Genomic DNA, 20,462 nt, shown 5'->3' with positions numbered 1-20,462 from the left:
CTGTCCACACGTACCCAGATAAATACGTTGTTAAGGACATGCCAGACCTGTAGGCGGCAGTACTTCCCCCGTTCTTAACCTCGTCCTTCGTCTGTGGTCTTCCGCAAGGAGCAGTAATTCCGCTTGCAAAAACAAACAAGCAGAAAGCGCTTGGACAATTGATGGATCGGGTAGTGACAGAGCGCAGCTCTGAAGGCTTCCATGATGCCGGCTAGTGTAAACACAGGTCGCACACGTGATGTCAGCATTTTTTTGTTGCGGAAAGTGACGTTGCGGACCTTAAAACTCCAGTTTTGTCCGTCCACACGCAGACACCCAAAACGGAGAAAACGCAGATCTTCACTTTGGCCGGAGTTTTTAAAAAGATCCGTTTTCGTGTGAAAAAACTCCGTTTTCGTGTGGATGACAGGCCAAAACGTAGAAAAATATCTACGTTTTGGCAGATCCCCGGCTACGTGTGGACAGGGCCACAGTGTTTCCCAACCCTGCTCCTCACGGCACACTGACCTGCTTGTTTTCCATGTCTCTGCTTCAGTACACCTGATTTGTATTGCCTCCTTGTAAGGACATCAGGTGCTGCAGATACCTGTTAATCGCTTTTTCATTTAAGTCAGGTGCGTGGACGCAAGGAAACACTGGCGTTTAAGGAAAACATGGAGGATGGTGTGCCTTGAGGACCAGGGTTGGGAAACATTGACTCAACATGTGTGTGCGTGTGCTTGAGTGGGTTGCTGTCTGTGTTGTAAAGCACTTTGGGGGGTTGTGGAACTCTAGAAGGTGGTATATCAAATAAAGGCCATTTAAAGAGCAAGTCACCCCCAAATAATTTTTTTTTGCTGATAAACTAAATAAACGAGTGTCTAATCGTGCTGCAGAAACGTGTCGTCAATAATTTGGCACTTCAGTGCATCTTAGTTAAAATTTAAATATTCTGCCTCAAACTGGCAGTGTTGTGCCGTTGTCAGGTAAAAACTCTGCACTGTATTTTAATTTAAATCTGCCACCGCTATTGGCTAAGAAGTATGCTATGATGTAAACTGGTACATTATGATGTCACAATGCTGTCGTGAGCCTGAGTGTGTGTGTGTATTTGTTAGCGGCTCCGCCCTCTCGGTCTGCCAGGCAACAGCATGTGTTGCATTTTTCAAACATGAAGTGGGAGTGGAGTTAGACTCTGGTAGGGGTTGACTTGCTCTGTAAATAACAGCAAAATCAGTCTGGATGGTTGTTTAGTAATCTGACATAAAATAGTTTATAACAGGAAAAAAGCAGTTATGCTCCAGTCCATGTTGGAAAATCTTTAAATAAAAGGCTAACCGTTACCTGAAGGGTTATGCTAATTTCACTCTGACCTTGACCAATCCCTTAAAATTCACCTTTTACGGTGTGGGTTTTAGGGAGCAAAGCTTACAAAGAACAATATTAAACTGGTTTCAGCTCTATCTGGTCTTTTTCACTCTGCTTTTTTGTGAAAGTGTTGATGTCAGCGAGAAGGATCATCTGTTCCGGCCTCTGGTGTTTACCGTCGGCGAACACAACCCCACCGCACGGAGACGCCTCTCCCTTTAAAGGATGCTGTAGCCGGTGAAAAGCGGATGCTGCGTGGTGCTCATCTCTGCTCTCTCTGCTGTTTACATATGCTGATGGAGTGACGAGGAGGAGGAGGACTTTGCCTTCACTTTAAGCGGATTCCCCGTGGGCGCGGATGCTTATGGAAGCTTGGATGTAGCGGACGCGTTTCATGGATGAGCGTTCTTCTTGCTCTTTTGTTGCAAGACGGCAGCGAATGATTTCTCCTAAAGGCCCGGAGAACGACGCGATATTCGAGTTTGTTTTCGGTAGAGAGATATCCGATCGTTTCCCGCGTCTTGTACCAATTAGCTGATTGACGCCGCATGGCGCATGCTGTGAGGTGAGGTGACGGGGATCTCCGGTTCGGTTCGGCTTCCTCCTCCCCCTCACCACCGCTCAGGATGCCCAGGTCTGTGCGGAGACTGGTCCATCTGATGCTGTTCTGCCCCTTGTCCAAAGGCCTGCAGGTATGTAAACATCTGGTCCTCAGGAGGATGCTGCTCGACCACAGGCATCACAAAATGTCGCGTTCCTCCTCAAAAATACGACAAAACCCATCAACAGTTCAAAGCAGCTGGGTTTTAGTGATCAGATGTGGCCTGGGCCTTGGTAAAGGGAAGAGAGAGAGAAGTGGTGGTGTTTATGATCCTATACTAGGCCTATAGTCTATGTGCGCATTATGTTTCATCACATTAAAATACAGACATGAAACATGTCGATGCAGTTAGATGGGCTGTTTGCTTTAAAGGTTAAACTTTGATTTTGTCTTTTATTCTTGAGTTTATCTCCCCCTCGTCCTGAAATGATTAAACTGTGATTGAATGCAAAACATGCAGAATGAAATGTGGACCAAGAGGTTACATGAAGTCTCACATAGATCATGTGAAACGGAAATTATCTAAGTCTATTCTTTACAAAACAAGAGATTTATTGCACAAGAGCTGCCTTTATTTACTGTACACTTCCCTTTGCTTGCCTTATATGAGTTATTGTGTGGAAATTTGGGGGAAAACATACAAAACATATCTGGATTCAATTTTTAAATTGCAGAAAAGAGCTATTAGAATAATAAATAAAGCTGGATATAGGGAGTCCACAAACCAATTTTTTGTAGGATCAGCTATGTTAAAATTTAAGGACATTATATATCTTAAAACTTTAGAAATGATGTATAGAGTGGCGAAAAAGAATGTTCCAATTTGTATTTTAAGTATGTTTTAAATTAAGAGATGGAAAATATGATTTGAGGGGGTCTTATATGTTTGAAATACCTAAAGTGAGAACTAATGCGAAGTATAGATGTGTGTCGGTTATGGGAGTGAAGTTATGGAATGGACTTAATGATGAACTGAAGATGTGTTATTCTTTGTCGTTTTTCAAGAAAATTTTAAAAATTTGCATCTTCCAAAGTTATAGAAACTCAGTTTGATGTCCAACCTTGTGCTGATTTGATTTCTTGATTTATCATTGTTTTTCTTTAAATGTTATGCAACTTAGCTATCAGCCTTGGTTAAGGATTTGATTATCTCTGTGGGAGTTAATTATAAGCCACTAGGCTTCAACCTGTTCCTTTTTTCGGTTGCTTGATTACTTTTATGTAAAATTGATAAATTGTTGTTGTTGACCAAATGAAAATATCTATCTATCTATCTGTCTGTCTGTCTGTCTGTCTGTCTGTCTGTCTGTCTGTCTGTCTGTCTGTCTGTCTGTCTGTCTGTCTGTCTGCCTGTCTGTCTATCATCTATCTGTCTATCTATCTATCTGTCTGCCTGTCTGTCTGTCTGTCTATCATCTATCTGTCTATCTATCATCTATCTGTCTGTGCATATATACGTATATAAATATATGTAAATATATATATATATATATATATATATATATCTCAATAACATCTTAACAAGAAAAACTACGATAACAATGGGTTGTTTGCAACAAATTAAGAACTAGTTGATTCAGTTAATCAAGCATAAAAATCATAAATAAAAAAAACAATAATAAATTTCACTCTTTTGCCTGTTTTAAACATTCATGATAAAATTTTGCCGCTCTATGTGGAGGTGCAAACACTTATCTGAAAATCTCCACAGAGTCGTCTTCCTGCCATAAAGGTGAAGTACCTCCTCCTGGCCTGGCTGGGCATCCTCATCATCAGCTGGATCATCTACATGCAGTATGCTTCATATGCAGAACTCTGCCGTGGCCATGTTTGCCACATGGTCATTGTAAGTACTGCCAGAAAATACAGTGCACAACAGCAGCAGTGCTTCAAAGCTGGGTTGAAAGACGAAGACATGACATTTAATTCACAGGCTCTGATGTGATGCTGAAAATCACGTCATATCATCACAATAGATGTCTTATTTGGTATTATTATAGCATTCTCTCTAAATGCATGAGAAGTTTAAAAAACTCTCAACGTGTGACAACCTTGGAACCTCTTATCCTATGCCACCATCTAGTGGCTGACAAGCATATCACTCAAAAAGTCGGTTGCTCTATTTTTTTAAGATGGCGATTTCACGTTTCTGTTTATAAATGTGCTTCTGTAGCTGACAAACAGAGCTAAAATTGTCATGTCATGTTGTGTTCTCAAATATTTATATTTTAGAGACTTACTTGTCTGTGAAAAGTTCATCAACTCTGCATCAGCCAAGGTACTCCTTAAATTTGAAGCAAGTAAGCGGTAGTCTAACCAAGCCCCCACAATGCCGCTCAGAAAATGGTCCCATCCCGGAAGTAAGAAAAATTGCAGTTCCACCCTCATCCGCTGGGGGCTGGTGCCAGAAGCGAGCAAATCCTCATTGACTCCCATGTTAAAAATGCCGATTTCACAGCAGAAATAAACATGTTTACAGCCTGGTGCCAAAACATGTTTTTTGTCTAAATTATCTAGTTTATACTCATGACAACTCTGAGGGGGGTGAATTTTTTTCTCACTCTTCTGTTTAAGTGTATTGAAAGCCTAAAATTCTGTATAATTAATGAGCATCCGACACACGTGACCGCCGCCTCAGACCCACGTGACCACAGAGCTAGCTCCGTGGAAAGGCCTCAGTACAGCCTCGGTCTGGCTTGGAAACTGCTCCGGCATTTTGAGTCTCTGTGTTTGTGTATTCTTCTTTGGATATTATTGGTGCAATTGTTGGACAAAATGACTTGCAGTGGTATTAATTGCACTAATAGAGCGTCCAAGGAGTCTCCACTTCATTTTTTTCGGTAAGTTAAAATCTATATTCGTATTTTATGTCACTGCTACCTTTAAACTAGCTGAGTTTACCGAAGTAGCTAGCTAACTATCAGTTTAACATGTAGCATGTACTGTTTAACCATGAAATTTAAATGTAAAATACGGTAAAATAATTAATAGGGCATATTTAGATGGGTAATAGGGTAAAACCCAGTGCATTTAAGATAAAAATGGGTTGAAATATGACGGAGCGCTAAGAGGGAGACTTCTGTGTCCATTCTTCCATCCGGTAATCCCCAGCGGTCAGGCCGGGCAGCCTGGACGATCCGGCGCCTATTTGCTGCGCCTAGCTGCTGCGCGGTCTGACCGCTCGTGGAGTTTTTCATGTCTGACTTTAACCGCATCTAATACTGTATTACGGCGTGAGCGCAACAGCGACAACTTAATATCGATGTGTAAGCAGCCTGAGTGGTAGGGTGTTTTCATCTGAACCCTCCAGCAGGCTATGCTGCACTATTGACGTGTTAGCGCGCGGCGCTAACAACTTAGCAACGTGACATGTCTCTGAGAAAGCGTAAAACACGGACGCTTCTTCTGAAGCGGAAAATAACACCTCTTCTTAAGCAGAGCAGGATGTCGCCTCGGCTCGTTCACGGCCGAGCCGGACTGAGCTCGATAACATTGACCAAGCACAGCCACTGGGCCGTTGTAGCTGCCACCAGGCCTGCTGAAGGAACTCCAGCGGGTTTCATCAGACTCGTAAAGTTTCTTGTTTTTGCTGGGGATTTCTGTATTTTACCGCTCCCTCCTGCAGTCTTCCCCTATTAAAATTTAAAATGTGTAACTTTATGTATTGTGATGAATGACTAATATTCATGTTAAACTGAAACGTTAGGCATTTAGGGGGAAAAAACAAAATAATAAACATTATACAGATGTCAAATAAATCAAACTGTAATTAAACTATATATTTTCAAAGTCATATAGACAGCATGATGGTTTGTGTGATCCGCGCGGTTTCACTTACACCCCTTTAATGATCAGGCTGTTTTTTATTATTTTTATCAGCTGATAGCAGTTAAAATTATGGTAAAAAATAATTTTATCTGTTTTTGATAACTTAATGCCCAGGAAGAGCATCTTCCTGGGCATTAAATATAACCCAAATGTTTTATTATGAGCAGATCTGATGAAGGTTTAGACAAGCAGTCTGCAAAGTAAAACTTGTTTAGAGTCCAAACTCTTACTAAAGCTTTTGAAAAGAAAAAATGGTTGAATTTTGAGAAATATCCACAACAGGGGAGCGAGACCTCTGAAAAATGTATATTTTCTCTGAATTCATAGAATAATGTGAAGATTCTGGGAAAAGTTGGGATTCTGAGATTAAAACGTAAATCTTTCTAATCATAATTCTGGCAGTTTTTGTGTCCTTCTGCTGTGGAAAGTCGTGCAACATGAAGATACTGAGAAGATGCTTACAACCTGTATTTTTATTCCATCCATAAATAAAATCATGAGCTATTTTTTTAATCCAAATTTGATCCAAAGGGCCATCGTTGGTTCCAGACCCGTTCTAGAACATTCCTCTAATCTTAAAGTCATCATCAGTTTCTTCCTTTTAACAAATATTTATTTGTTCAAATATTTAATATTTATAACTGGAATATTTGTTCCTCCCTCTCCCACTGCAGTTAGTCCTGTCCTGCAACCCTGTTTTTGCAGCTTAGTGAAGCCAACCATCACTAACCGGGGGGTGGTTTTGGACCCAGAGATGCGGATGGACTCCCACATTAGCCAGGTGGTTAGATCCTGCTTTTCCCGGCTTCGCCAGCTACCAAAGATGAAGTCCATCCTGAAAGACGTGTCATATTTTCTCCCCAAGCTGGACCTGACCGTCATGTATCGGTCCAAAATAGTGTGATGATATTGTGTTTTTGTACATAACAGACTTTTTAACAGACAAATTTGTCGCATTCTCCTACACCTCTTCACGGGCTCGCCACAGTAAATATTCTATTTGGCAAGAGATAAACTTTATTGTATTTATCCTAGTGAATCTATAATTAAACGGGTAAACTAGTAGTAGCACATCCAACATCAAAGAAAGTAAAATGTTATTATCAGGAGAGGGAGAATGTTTAAGTGGTTAGCAGCAGTGTGCTAGCCGATGGCCCCCTCCATGAGGCCACCACAGCTCAACAGAACATCGTTGTAGCTTCTTCTGGGGAGAAAAACACTTAGAGAGAAAATAAAGTTAACAGCTGAAATAATACAGTTAAAGAGCAGATTGTAGAAGAAAGAAACCCCTGGGTTAAACTGGTCTGTCTACTGCATAATGCTGAACTCTAACATGTGTCCTAAGGGAAGGACCTGATTGGTGTCCAGAACCTGCTGAAGAAGCACCAGGCTCTGCAGGCTGAGATCACAGGTCATGAACCTCGCATCAAGGCTGTCACCCAGAAAGGAGAGACCATGGTGGAAGAAGGTAGAGCAGGTCTTGTCCTGACATGTTTCTGAGGTGTCTGCAGGTTCTGGCTCACTTTTTTTGGGTCCAGGTCACTTCGCTGGTGAGGAAGTGAAGACTAAACTGTGGGAGCTTCATGGACGTTGGGACACGCTGAAGGCCAAGGCGTCCCAGAGGAGGCAGGACCTGGAGGACTCTCTGCAGGCCAAGCAGTACTTTGCGGATGCTAATGAGGCCGAGTCCTGGATGAGGGAGAAGGAGCCCATCGTTGGAAGTCCAGACTAAGGGAAAGACGAGGACTTGGCCGAGGTATGGAAGTCCCTTCCTGAGAAACTCCAATCGCTTTTCTTTGCTCTCTTTCCAGTCCTTCATAGTGTTTCTGTATTTGGCATTTCCTTCGGTTGTCTACCAGACGTCGTTGCTCGTTTAAGCGTCTCATGGGTTAGGAGTAGAAGTGCTGGCCTCGCACAGGAAGTGATGACAAACGTGTTCCCATCGCTCTTATTTCAAACGGTTTACAAGCTGTGATGTGTGTTCCCGCTGCAGAGCAGCCATGACACGTGGCAGCCGGCAGAAGGCTCACGCTTTTCCACTAAACACCCGCAGAGCTACGTCTGCGGTGAACTGAGCAGGGTTTGTTTTACGGTGGCGGATCCGATTGGACCATCGCTGCGAGAAAGCTCCACTTGTGTCAGACGAGCTGAAGGTTCTGATGTTCTGCTCCACAGGCTCTCCTGAAGAAGCACGAGGCCCTGATGTCGGACCTGTCGGCTTACGGCAGCAGCATCCAGGCCCTGAAGGAGCAGGCCCAGTCCTGCAGGGTGAGTTCAGAATCCTCGGCCCGTCAGAACATTCTTATCCACCACGTTCTAACACCAGACCTGTTAACCCGACAGCAACAAGGTGATCAGCAGGTGCTTTTGTCCTGCAGGACCTGAAGGCCAATGAGTCCCGCCTGAGGGACATCAACAAGGTGGCATCTGAACTGGAGTCAGAAGGTCTGATGGCTGAGGAGGCTCCTATGGTTCAGGCTCAGGTGAGCGTCACCTGTCTGCAGCAGCTGGTCCCTCTCACTTCCTGGTTTAACTCTGCTCGTCTCTGTTTGTAGCAACAAGAACATCTGGGTTCTGCTCCTGGAAAGGTGCGTGTTGTCCTCCGCCTCCACCAGAACCAGACGTGGTGTTTATGTTACCACTCATTTGTTTGTTTACAGGATGAAGCCGACTCTAACACGGCGTCACCCTGGAAGGTGAGTTCATTCAGCTGATCAGAGGTCACCTCTGATGGCAGCAGTCACGGCCGACCGTGCTGACATCACACAGGAATTCAGGTGACCCGGCAGGCACCAGGTTTTGGTGAAAGTGGGGACATGTCAGCTGGTTGCCATGGCTAGTTATCTTTATGCATCTGTATGACTGCTGACTGGTGTGTGTTTCCTGTGACCTTTGACCTCAGACCGTACGGTTGGGCGTTCAGACGACGGCTAACTTTAATTCCATCAAGGTAAGAGGAAGCTCTTCCCTTCCTGTCTGAGCGATCCGTCTCCAGGTTTCTTCGTCCGGCGTCCAGCCCGCTGGCGTCCACCTTCATCTCACCTTCATCTCATCTCACTTCATTTATAGTGCAATACTTTCACATTATCATTTTCCCACACTTCTGTATACCTGTATTTTGTTGTTTTTCAATAAAGAATGACAAATTATTTAAGTTTGGTTTTTGTTGCACACAAATATATATCTGTAAAAAATATCTACAAAGCTAATGTTTACATAACAAGTATGATTGGGTTTTGCAATACGGCACTCAAGTTTATTTTAGTAAGATTTTCAAACCAAGTAAAGTTAGTAAAGAACACATTTCTATTGTCTGCTAAGAAACTGTTGGGATTTAAAATGGGCCTGTTGTACAAATAACTTGTAAATGATTATTCCTCACTTTTGTCTTAACCAAAGAAATTCAAGTAATTGAGCAAAAACATTTATTTTTAACACTACAGTTTATAAAACAGGGCGCAAAGTGTCGGCACATGTATGTATGTCGATGGTCCGCCCCAACCAAACCAAGAGACACAGACGTCAGGGAGGCCAAGGTTGTCTCTGCAGCTCTCTGGGCACCACGCCTCACTCAGCTGTCTCCAATGATCCAAATGGCTATGGAGGAAAAAATAACAGGTTTGGCCTAGCTGTTTAAAGTACAAAACCATTCATGAAGTGGTCAAGACAAGTACTTGGAACTTACACGCTGCGTTGTGTAGCTGACGTTGGAGACACACAGGCTGCCATGGTGACCTTTTAATAGATCTAAGAAAAAAATGTAATAAAAGAATGAAACTTAAAAACTCCCAGACCTCATGTCATATTTACTCATCAGCTATGGCTGATTTGTTTGGATCACAGTGAGTTACACTAATTCTAATATATTTTTATTTCTATTATACATACATACTTTTTAACTGTTATTTTCACATGACTGTTATCAGGCTCTCTTGTTCTGGTTCTGATGATAACTCTGTGTCTTCCAGTAAGTTATCTTGTGCTTACTTCATCTGTATAATGTCTCTTTACTTTTGGTAAATTGTACTGAGTCCAGAATAAAGGCTAGTTGGCTGTACAAGATACAAACAAGTATTACGTTTTGGAAATATATGAAACACCGCCAGCATCTGTTAGAGCCTGTGGCGGGGTGCTGAGGGCCGGCTCCAGCCCAGGAATGAGCTCTACACGCCGGCCGGGAGGGTTTGAAACACCGCCATCCTCTCCTCTGCTGGCTGTAAATTCTGTTATGGTTACCGGTGCTTGTGTTGCAATGTGAAACGCTTGGTCTCAGATTTTGTAAGAAAGATAATAAAATGTCCCCCCAAAATACGACTTAAATATATTTTCTCTTCATGATACATTTAATGGCTGGTGCGACTCAGGAGTGATAGCGCCAAAAAAAACTACTGAAAACTTGCTCAAAGCAAAATGTTTTCATTACGGAAATAAATTATAAACTTACCGATTTAAAACTTTTTTAATACAGGTACTTCTCACGAACAGGCGCAGAAAACCTCCACCTAAACTCCGTGTAAGGTTCAGGTCGATGGGTGTTCCAGTTAGCTCCGGTTGGGTTGAAGCTAGGTGGCTACATCCGTTAGCTCGGCTCCCACCTCCGCTTTAGCTTTGGGTTAGCCAGGGTTAGCTTCAGGTTAGCTCGTAGCTAGTTCGCCTGGGTGTCGTCACTCGAGCCCAGCCTTACAGCCACACCCTCAGCGCCTCCTCTCTTCCCTTTTATGGAATTGTCTGGGCTGGACGGAACCTGTGACACGGTCAAAATGGCGGTGGTGGACACCTCCCATTATGGACAGATAACGTGAAATTGAAGCCTATGGAATCGAATTGTCCAGTATATGTACAGTCTATGAGTCTAACGCTATTGGTTAGTTCTGGTCGGCGCTCAATTTCCTATTGCACGGAGCTCTGCGAGGCAGGGGGCGTGCTTAGCAAAAAAAAAAAAAAGACGTAATTCTTACATTATATCACAGTACATGACAAGATAATCACTTTTACGGATTTCTGACAAATCATACATAATTTCTGAAAGGGGAAAACTCCGGAAAGCTGCTTTAAGTTACATGAAAGGGGCAGGGTGTAGAACTTATACTGCAGCCAGCCACAAGGGGAGCTGCTGGCCTTGTTTTTACTTCAACCTAAATACACTCACTGATCTCTTTACTGGTACACCTGTCCAACTCCTTGTTAATGGAAATTACTAATCAGCCAATCAGATGGTGGGAGCTCAGTGCATTTAGACATGTCAGGATGATCTGCTGCATTTCAAACCGAGCTTCAGAATGGCAAAGAAAGGTGATTTAAGTGACTTTGATCTTCTGGGATTGCCATACACAGCCGTCTCTAGGGTTTCCAGAGAATGGTCCTAAAAACGGAAAAACATCCAGTGAGTGTCAGTTCTGTGGGCTATACGGTATCGGGATAACTCTTTCAAAAGGTGCGCTGTAAGCATGTTCTATTCTCAAGGAATCTTGGTCTTTTGAGTCCGTTTGCGCCAGTATACCAGAAGGGAACACGTATAGTTCAACATGGCGAGACGCAGCTCGCCTAATTAGCACAATAGCTACATAACTATGATCAGTTGTAATAAAAATACAGGTAGTAATGTGACTTAATAGAACCACAAATGCTACCTAATATGCACTGTACCTGATTAAAAAAGAATAAACAACATCAAATAATGTCAAATCAAGTGTCATTTGCTGTTTTACATTCTGATACATAAAAGACCGTCTCTTGTGGTTGGGGTCAGGTTTAAACCCCTAGACACCATACACAAGGAAGAAAAGAGACACAGAAAGTCAGAATTCTGTTTTATGCTCGAGGAGAATGGAATAAGGTCCGATCAGTGCAATCTCCACTGCACCGATGGTTCCTCCAAAATCACTCTGTCTTTGGAATCCGAGCGTCCTCTATTTATTACAAGCTGGGAGTTCCCTAGTTACACGTCTGATAAGCTGATCTGAAGGGTGGGGGAAACACAGCTCTGAGTATTCAGTAATTGTTACAAGTTTCACACAAAGAGCATTCAGTATTACACAATGAACATTCAGTTTTTCTAATCAGTGTCCAATCACACGATGTGCAACACAGACAGTTGCACGAGTCAGCAGTTGTCCAAGTCAGCAGATGTCCTTGGGTCACATTAGGTCAGGACCAAGGCTCAGCACACTTACGAGACTTCAAACAATACAGCAACTGTCCAGCATAAAATGGTAAAATCTTTAAATGCAATAAAAGCATAAAGCATGATCAAAGAAAACACATAGTTGGATTTTGCACATGGTATTTATTTGGGAAGAAAAACGGGAAATTATGCATATTGCGTCTTAACGTAGCCCATACGTCCTGATCCTGAAGCTATAATCGGGATATTAGAAGTTCCATGTATACAGGGGCAACTCTCTCTACTTAAGCATGTAAAAGGATTATTCTGAATTTCTCAGAAACCCAAATACTGGCTGCATGTAAACATAGTCAGTAACTCAAATAACCACTCGTTACAACCAAGGTATGCAGAAGAGCATCTCTGAATGCACAACACGTCGAACCATGAGGCAGATGGGCTACAGCAGCAGAAGACCACACCGGGTGCCACTCCTGTCAGCTAAGAACAAGAAACTGAGACTACAATTCACACAGGCTCACCAAAATTGGACAACAAAAGATTTGATTTGGTCGGATGAGTCTCCATTTCTGCTGCGACATAGGGTCACAATTTGGTGTCAAAGTGAAAGCTTGGATCCGTCCTGCCTTGTATCAATGGTCCAGGCTGATGGTGGTGATGTAATGGTATGGGGGATATTTTCTGGGCACACTTTGGGTGCCTTAGTACTAATTGATCATACTTGCAACGCCACAGCCTGTCTAAGTATTGTTGCTGACCATGTCCATCTCTTTATGACCACACTTTACCCATCTTCTGATGACTACTTCAACAGGATAATGCACCATGTCATAAAGCTCAGATCATCTCAGACTGGTTGCTTGAACATGAAGTGGTTCACTGTACTCAAATGGCCTCCACAGTCACCAGATCTCAATCCATTTGAGAACCTTTTGGGATGTGGTGGAACAGGAGATTCACATCATGGATGTGCAGCCGACAAATCTGCATCAACTATGTGATGCTATCATGTCAACATGGACCAAAATTTCTGAAGAATGTTTCCAGTACCTTGTTGAGTCTATGCCACAAAAGATTAAGGCAGTTCTGAAGGCAAAAAGGGGTCCAACCCAGTACTAGCAAGTTGTACCCAATAAAGTGGACAGTGAGTGGTTTTTAATACTGGTAAATATCAGTTATCGACCAGACAATTTTCATAAAGGTGCATTCCTATCAAAATAAAAGCGAATATAGATTGAAAACTGGATGCAAGAAATGTTTCTGGGGAAGTAAATCATCAGGTTCTGCTGTGGCCGGTGTCTGTAAACCAGCGGCTGTAGAAAAACATCAAACTACTATCCTACCATGCCTGACACTTTTCAACTACTGATTTATAACAGTTGACAATGAACACTGACATTTAGTGGCATACAAAATCTGTTGTCAACAGGAAATGTAGATGGATGTGTTATAAAGAGTTCATCAGTTCTTTGGTACCACACACAGCTGAACATTTCTGTCTATGACCTGCTTTACTGCTCCTCAACCGGTGAACCATCACGGCCCTTCAGTCCCTTAGAAATGGGCCGTGTAAATTCTAAATTATGTTTGAAATATTCTGCTGTTGTAAAAAAAAACACGATTGTTTGGAAGACATTTGCGGGAGAATAAACCAGTTAAAGGGTCTTTGTTTCTGTTCATTAGGCCAGGTTGTCTTTAGTCACCCTATCCAGATTTTACAGACCTGTTGACAAGGAGGCATCATCATCTCGTCATCAGTGGGCCCTCTGTAGTTTCACTGCAGACGAGATCTCTATCATCACATTGTTTCCCTCAGTGGGGGGGCTGGGGAACCCTTACATTTATTATAAGTCATCGCCCCTGGAGGGGGCCAAAGTTTAGAACCGACCATATCAGTAAAAGGGTTTTTATCTCAGTCGGTGCATTAAGCTCATTAGTTTTTAGCTTTACGTTTCTCCCTGAAAAATGTAATTTTGTGTTGGGGCTGGAATCCATTTGAAGTTATTATTTTTGTTGTTTTTATATTTGTGTCTAACTGCCAGTCTCAAAGAACAAATTTCACAAAATAAAATGCAATTGCTTTCTTTTTTTAACAGTTTGTTCATTTCAATTGTTTTTTATCAGCCCAAACTGACCATGATTTCATGCATAACGAAAGTTTCCAGATGTAGCTGCACCAAAATCTTTAGTTCAACCGTTACTCGCATCTTTTTGTGCTGTTTTTACACGCTGCAAACCTGCTTGTGGTTTCACGGTTCGTGCATCCCTCTGAGGGTGTGAGAAATGTGTTGTCATTTGACCTTCTGCCTGTCAGATATCCTCCACACACCAGCTGCCTCTGATGCTGCTGCAGAGCACCAAAGCGGTTCCAACACAGACATGTTAATCGGATATTCGGTGCACAGAGCACGCCATTATTTACTCTCATTAAATGGTCTGTTTTTGTAACAGACTTATTTTTATGGGCTATTACACCTGAATGAGTAGGTTGTACTTTTGAACTATATAAATCAGGCTGCAGTTTGATTAAATAATGTTTTTGTTTATGTTTATTATGTTTATTTATTTATTTAGCAGACGCTTTTGTCCAAAGCGACTTACAATTTATAACCTATAGGGCATGTTGTGATCATTTAAACATGAAATATTTTTAGATATTTCCATTTTTACACACCCAAGGTCTCTTGACCAGGTCATTTGCTGAACAGAATTTAGAAAAAAGTGTTTTTTATTACACTTCTCAAATGCATCATGCTGCTTTGCATTGTTCCTGTGTACCGATGCGTCGTTACAGTCACATTATGAAAGTACAGAGGTTATTATTGATTCTGTTAGAATCTGGCTTCACTAGGGTCAGTTTTCCCTCATTTTCAGACTTTATATGAACCAGAATAATTAGATCCTTTTAGATGACTTCAGACTGAAACATGATGAACCTACGTTTTTAAATTAAAGTAAAAGTGTGACGTCACAATTTAAAACATGCATGGGCGACAAGAACAAATGGAATGTGAGACCCAGAAAACAAAATAGGATGCAACATAGCTTTTTCTAAATTCTGTTCAGCAAATAACCTGGTCAAGAGACCTTGGGTGTGTAAAAATGGAAATATCTAATAATATTTCATGTTTAAATGTCGTACCGATCCTCTTTAGAGGATGAAGCTCTTAGGATTTTGTTCCTGTTTCCTGTTGTTGACCTTGTGCTTCCTTTGTTTGTTCTTACAGTGCGATCACTACAGAAGAGGCATCATATCAGGCTCGTCCTGTAAGGCTTTGTGTGATCAAAAAACTCTGAGCCTGCACCACTGCATGTCCACCTCCTCCACACATCAGGTCAAATTAACGCACACACCATACACACACTTAGATTAGAGCTTTTCATTCTGAAACGCAACCTTTTAGAACTTTGCTGCCAATTAAAAAAAAAAAGTCCCTTAGGGCGGGAACAATAAAGCAAAAGTGAGTTCTAAATGCACGCGTGAGAAAAGTGAACCAGAAGGAGTCTGACGAAATCCATTAAAATCACAAAATTAAAGATATAAATCCACTTAAAACAGACACAGAAGCTGAAATCATCAGTAAAACACAAACCTATTGAACCACACTATGAATACAACAGACTAGAGGTATAGCGTCTCAGCTAGAAAAAGCTAACCATTAGCATTAGCAACTCCACCACACAGTAGAACTCCTTCAGGCTTGTGGTATTTGTGAAGATAAAACATCATCGTTGTAAAGCAAATGGAGTTAGTGGTAGAGTCACGCTGCTGTTAGTCAATCAGAGGCGAGATGTCTGAATATCATGAATACTAATGATTCCAAAACTCCAAATCCTGTTGTTTTCTGCCCCTTTCTCTGGCCAACGTCTACTTCCTAACAGAGAAGCTCCAAAGATTTTTTCCACATAGAACAACCCATAAGACATTCATTTATACTAGACACCACAGCAAATATATTAAAAAATGATTGAATGAGAGCTATAAACAATAATAATGAGTAGTTTAGTTGCACATATTAAAAAAAAGCTATTGAGTTTTGTTTTTCAGCGTATTAAGTTACTAACATAGCTACGATCTCCATATTCTTTTGTATCTAACTGTGTTTTTGTTCTTACTTCTGCAGGTGTACGTTGGTCTTTGGAACGAGAGGCCCGTGGTAATCAAATGTAGCATTGAGGATCCAGTGAACATAGACGGTGCTCCAGAAACTTTAATGCGACCAGAGATGATCTTGTTCGACAAGCCGACTCGTGGAACTTCCATGGATGAATTTAAAGAAATGCTCCACAGCTTCCTCAAGGTTTCTCACACACGAAATGAGTGATGCAATAGAAATGATAAGCTGTTTAAAGGAATATTCCACCCCATAAGTGACATTGAGTCTGTTGCCTTATTCCCAGAATTAGATAAGTGGGAAAAGGCATTTTGTAACCAGCCCAGCCATTCTCCTGATCCGGTACTTGTTTAGCTTTAACTTATCATAAACAATTTAAGTCAACGGTAACAACTAGCATTTAATGTGAAAAGTTGTTGATAGGTAATTTAATGTTATCCCATATTACCTTTAAGGACGACACACCCAGAGAGGGAGAGAGAGAGTAAATTGATTATTTGTAATGTCCATGTGTGTGGCTCAACCAGCCCCCATGTCCATGTGCGTGACTCAACCAGCCCCCACTCTGCTCCAGCCTCAAAGCTTTCTCCTCACCTGCTCTGTATACCTGCATTCTCCAATTATCTGTTAGATAATATTTAACCTCCATAACCCTGGAAACTGAAATAAACACACATGACAACAAGGAAGACATTTTACACTGAATTAGCCAAATGAGGGGGAGATCACCGAAATGACACATAACTCTCTCCAGAGCTAGCTGCCAGGCGACTCCCCCAGTCCTCAGGGATTAGATTTCACCTTTCCAGTACCTATAATGCAGCTTTGAATCTCATTCCTAAGCAGTTTCAGTCTCGGTCACACCTTCCAGCATCTAATCAACACAATGACTCCCTCACAATAGAGGCTAACTACTCATCAGGGGATTGAGAGGCGGGGTACCCAGAGTAGTTTCTGCTTGTTAAATAAAAATAGACAGCTACAGCTTATAAACTTGACTCTCCCCATATTCCAGTAAGAATTGACAAAGTTCTTCGAAGAGAAAGGAAATGTCTTCAAAGCCCCCTTCAGACAGGCCATGAAAAACAGAAATGTTCCGGACTCTGTCCGTAAGACCTTTGTGGCTGAACACAAACATCCGGAAAACGTTTTCCGTAATTTAACCGGACGACGCCCCTAGTAACAGGTCCGGACTTGTTACGGACAGGGTGGCTGCTTCAGACTGGTGAGGTCGAGTTCCGGACGGGGAGGAGGGGACCAGGGGATGCTGTGCGCACCTAGATAGCCCGCTGCTGTAGCATGAGGCGAACCATGGCAGCTCGCCTCCTACGGTACCGTCTAGACGCGCGACAGATCGCTTCACACCGCTTCAGTGATTCCTTTAACCATTGAGCTTCATCATCCAGGTCTCTTATGCATCTTCGTGTGCGCAGAATTATACTTAACATAAGTCCGATCCCCCCCCCCCCCTCAGACATCTGGAACTTTTCCCTGCTGTGCGAAGGCAGCCGAAAGGACAAGTTCCGGTACAAAAGTGGTGTGTCTGAAAACACAGTTCTGGTTAAAAACTGGATTGAATTGTCCACACGTATTCCAGAAAGTCTATCTGAAAAGGGCTCAAGAAACCAAAGAAGTCCAGTTGCCTTCCTTTGAACCCTTTGGATTACCATGACCTGGATGACTGAGATCCTTCACCAGCATGACTTAGATACAAACACACTACTTTAATCATGAAGTAACATAAAACATGGGGTCTGGCTGGCCTCTATTAACATGCATGGCTAAGAATATAGATTACAGTATCATCTGCATACATTTTAATGTTAGAGTTACAGGAGCACTGTTTTGACATAGCATATTTAATAATGGCCCAAGGATAGATCCTATTTAAAACTTCCTAGCGGGTCATTTTTTTAGATTGATTTGACAAACTAACTCGTTTAAGTTATTGTGAAGAAAAATTAAAGCTACATATCGTTTGATCAATTTGTGATGAAAACACCCAAATGTCTTCCCGCAGGCTAACCTTGGTGAACAAACATCTTTGAGTGCCTTGATGGACAGAGTCATCACTCTGGCTGATGTTAACCAGGACAGCAAGGTGTCTCTTGCAGAGGCTAAGTCCATATGGGCTCTTCTCCACATCAATGAGTTCCTCCTGATGGTGGCGCTGCAAGAGAAGGAACATACTCCCAAACTGCTAGGTTTTTGTGGAGACTTGTATGTGACAGAACGTGTGAGCCACAGCTCCCTATACAAGCTGGAGGTGCCCCATTACCTCCAGACCATCATACCAGAGGCCTTGAGCTCCAGTTTGAACCACTGGTTGGCACCATCCTGGCCCCGTAGGGCTCGCATCACCATTGGCCTGCTGGAGTTCGTGGAGGAGGTGTTCCACGGATCTTATGGGACTTTCCTCATATGTGACGCCAGCCTTTACCATGTGGGTTACAACGCTAAATATGACTGCAAGATGGCCAACCTGCGCAGTGTGGTGTCGGAGGCTGTCGTTCGGGTGTTTTTGAAGGGGCGCCGGTGTGAGAATAATTTGGATTGTACGTACGGTAAGGACTGCACGGCCACATGCGACCGACTGGTGAAGCAGTGCAACACAGAGGTTGTGCAGCCAAACCTCGCCAAGGTGTGTGTGCTGCTGCAGGACTTCCTGCTTTTTGGAGCGCCATCAGACCTGCGGGGGGATCTGGAGAAGCAGCTCCGCACCTGCGTGACACTCAGCGGTTTGGCAAGCCAGATGGAGGTTCACCATTCGTTAGTTCTAAATAATCTAAAGACATTACTGTGGAAGAAAATTTCTAACACGCAGTACTCCTGAAAACAAGCCGGACTGGTGTGCATTTCATGTCAAATGTGAGTCATTATGTGAAAATTTCCAGTTTTTGCTGATGAAGTTTTGCCAAATAGTCCGAAGGGTTTAATAATTCACATTCACTCTACACTGACTTCTGACAAAAGAAAGCTGTGAAGCAAGAGATGAAGTTGGCATTTAATTCATGTTATACCCAACATGCTTTATTTTATAAATGGACTTTCATCTGTTTGCACAAACTTTTCTCAGGATGCCGCCCTGTAACATCATGGCTTTAATTATGTGAATGGGTTTTTAAAATAAAGCAACCAGCACATTGTTTGGCTTGGTGATTTATACGTAATCTATTTTTGTCTGTGCATTGTAAGAAATGTGCCAGTTTTTGTACTTCTGTGTATATTAGTTGTTTACTTTGAATGAATTTAATTTAACTGAACAAGCCAGAGATGCAAACTCCAGAAAATAAAAGTGAAAGAAATAATCCACAAATAGACTTACAATTCAGAGAATCTCAGCTCAGCTCATTCCATCTATTGTTAAGGTGTTGACTGAAAATCCCATTAAACATGTGTCACTTCCTCCTGATTCCTTGTTTCAGTGTATTATTCCTGTTCAGGTTGAATGTTAAGAGTAGACAATCATCTTCTTACACAACTACAATGCAAAAGAGACTAAACCTGCAGCATGTTGGCTGTGACATACAGGAAAGCATGAACATGCAACAATAAAACACACCGCTAGAGGTTGACATATGTTGCGCACAAAAGCTAATACAGCTCATTTGAGTGGTGAGAGCTGATGTCTCGCTGTGCGAAACTGTAGCCTACACAAGGGTTGATTTAGATTCAATGATTGAACAAAGCATGGAAAACGAATTATTAGGATGAGTTGTTCACTGACTTTTTTCTATTAGTTTCTTATTGCAAAAAAACAGTAAAAACAGTTAACAGAAATGAAGAAACCAAAAAGAAATGTCCATATATACCAGTGTGGCGGAAATAGATAAAAAGTTTGTGCATTTGCCTTTTTTTTTCCTTTTGATGTTTTTCTTTTCTTTTCTGGAGGACAGTAGGGCACAACAGCTGCAGCACGTCACGCATGTGTCACATTCGAGTACAATCGAAAATTACAAAGTTTTTCCTTGAAGGGGACGGTGGCTGGGACGTAATTTGGGGGGGGGGGACGGGTGGGACATGTCCCCCCCACTTTTTCAAAAGGCAGTTTTGGTCCCCTGCACTTTTTTCCGTCCAAAAACAATATTACGCTCCATTAAATGGATTTGGTTGAGCACTAGGACCGAAACGGAAACCGGTTTCCTATTAGACCCGCCCAAAAGCTAATCTATTGGCTCTGCTGATACTTGCTAACGTATTATTGGCTGTTGCTGCTGTCACTCAAGTTGTAAACAGTCAGAACGTGCTCACGTTGTTTTGCTAGTTTGGAGCCGTTAGGGAACACCGGTACTAAGTCACATCGTCAACTAGACGCTGTGTAATATCAGCTCAGCTCAGCTTCCATTACATAACATTTGAATAAGTGTTCATTTGTGAGTTTTTGGTAGTTAGGCACAGCCAGGAAGCAGCATGTCAAGAAAACGAAAAGTGATGAGACTTCTTTCAA

The 20,462-nt window shown here is 42.2% G+C and overlaps 2 protein-coding genes and 1 long non-coding RNA gene across 4 annotated transcripts; 2 read left to right on the top strand and 1 right to left on the bottom strand.

The window, feature by feature from the left end:
- Positions 1–75: 75 nt before the first annotated feature.
- dipk1b (divergent protein kinase domain 1B) lies at positions 76–19,427 on the top strand. The gene is made up of 5 exons (XM_054744595.2): positions 76–2,039; positions 3,660–3,794; positions 15,128–15,235; positions 16,025–16,201; positions 18,036–19,427. Exons 1-5 carry the CDS (start codon positions 1,974–1,976, stop codon positions 18,846–18,848), a joined length of 1,299 nt encoding a protein of 432 aa, XP_054600570.1. The 5' UTR covers positions 76–1,973; the 3' UTR covers positions 18,849–19,427.
- LOC139070360 (spectrin alpha chain, non-erythrocytic 1-like) lies at positions 4,270–8,925 on the top strand. Of its 2 annotated transcripts, XM_070552480.1 has the most exons (7): positions 4,270–7,244; positions 7,315–7,532; positions 7,952–8,044; positions 8,155–8,259; positions 8,332–8,364; positions 8,437–8,472; positions 8,679–8,925. In XM_070552480.1, exons 3-7 carry the CDS (start codon positions 7,979–7,981, stop codon positions 8,754–8,756), a joined length of 318 nt encoding a protein of 105 aa, XP_070408581.1. In that variant the 5' UTR covers positions 4,270–7,244; positions 7,315–7,532; positions 7,952–7,978; the 3' UTR covers positions 8,757–8,925. The 2 variants fall into 2 exon arrangements, with proteins under 2 accessions (XP_070408581.1, XP_070408580.1); XM_070552479.1 differs by having other exon boundaries at positions 8,332–8,472.
- On the bottom strand, positions 9,188–10,856 carry LOC139070361 (uncharacterized). The gene is made up of 3 exons (XR_011520895.1): positions 10,221–10,856; positions 9,462–9,523; positions 9,188–9,373 (listed from the first exon to the last, which is right to left on the bottom strand). It is a non-coding gene; the product is annotated as an uncharacterized lncRNA (long non-coding RNA).
- Positions 19,428–20,462: the final 1,035 nt, after the last annotated feature.

The sequence above is a fragment of the Nothobranchius furzeri genome, chromosome 6 (genome assembly GCF_043380555.1).
Source record: "Nothobranchius furzeri strain GRZ-AD chromosome 6, NfurGRZ-RIMD1, whole genome shotgun sequence".
In the NCBI taxonomy this organism is placed as follows: Eukaryota; Metazoa; Chordata; class Actinopteri; order Cyprinodontiformes; family Nothobranchiidae; genus Nothobranchius; species Nothobranchius furzeri.
Note: the sequence above shows the minus strand (reverse complement) of the source record. Positions and strands in the feature narration are given on the sequence as shown.

What these genes read in the sequence shown, in the direction of transcription:
- dipk1b (XM_054744595.2), top strand. Translation starts at nt 1,974, where the DNA reads ATGCCCAGGTCTGTGCGGAGACTGGTCCATCTGATGCTGTTCTGCCCC. An exon ending in CCTTGTCCAAAGGCCTGCAG is followed by an intron (nt 2,040 to 3,659) that starts GTATGTAAACAT and finishes AAATCTCCACAG; the next exon opens with AGTCGTCTTCCTGCCATAAA. An exon ending in TGCTCCACAGCTTCCTCAAG is followed by an intron (nt 16,202 to 18,035) that starts GTTTCTCACACA and finishes GTCTTCCCGCAG; the next exon opens with GCTAACCTTGGTGAACAAAC.
- LOC139070360 (XM_070552479.1), top strand. Translation starts at nt 7,979, where the DNA reads ATGTCGGACCTGTCGGCTTACGGCAGCAGCATCCAGGCCCTGAAGGAG. An exon ending in AGCAGGCCCAGTCCTGCAGG is followed by an intron (nt 8,045 to 8,154) that starts GTGAGTTCAGAA and finishes TTTGTCCTGCAG; the next exon opens with GACCTGAAGGCCAATGAGTC. An exon ending in ACACGGCGTCACCCTGGAAG is followed by an intron (nt 8,473 to 8,678) that starts GTGAGTTCATTC and finishes CTTTGACCTCAG; the next exon opens with ACCGTACGGTTGGGCGTTCA.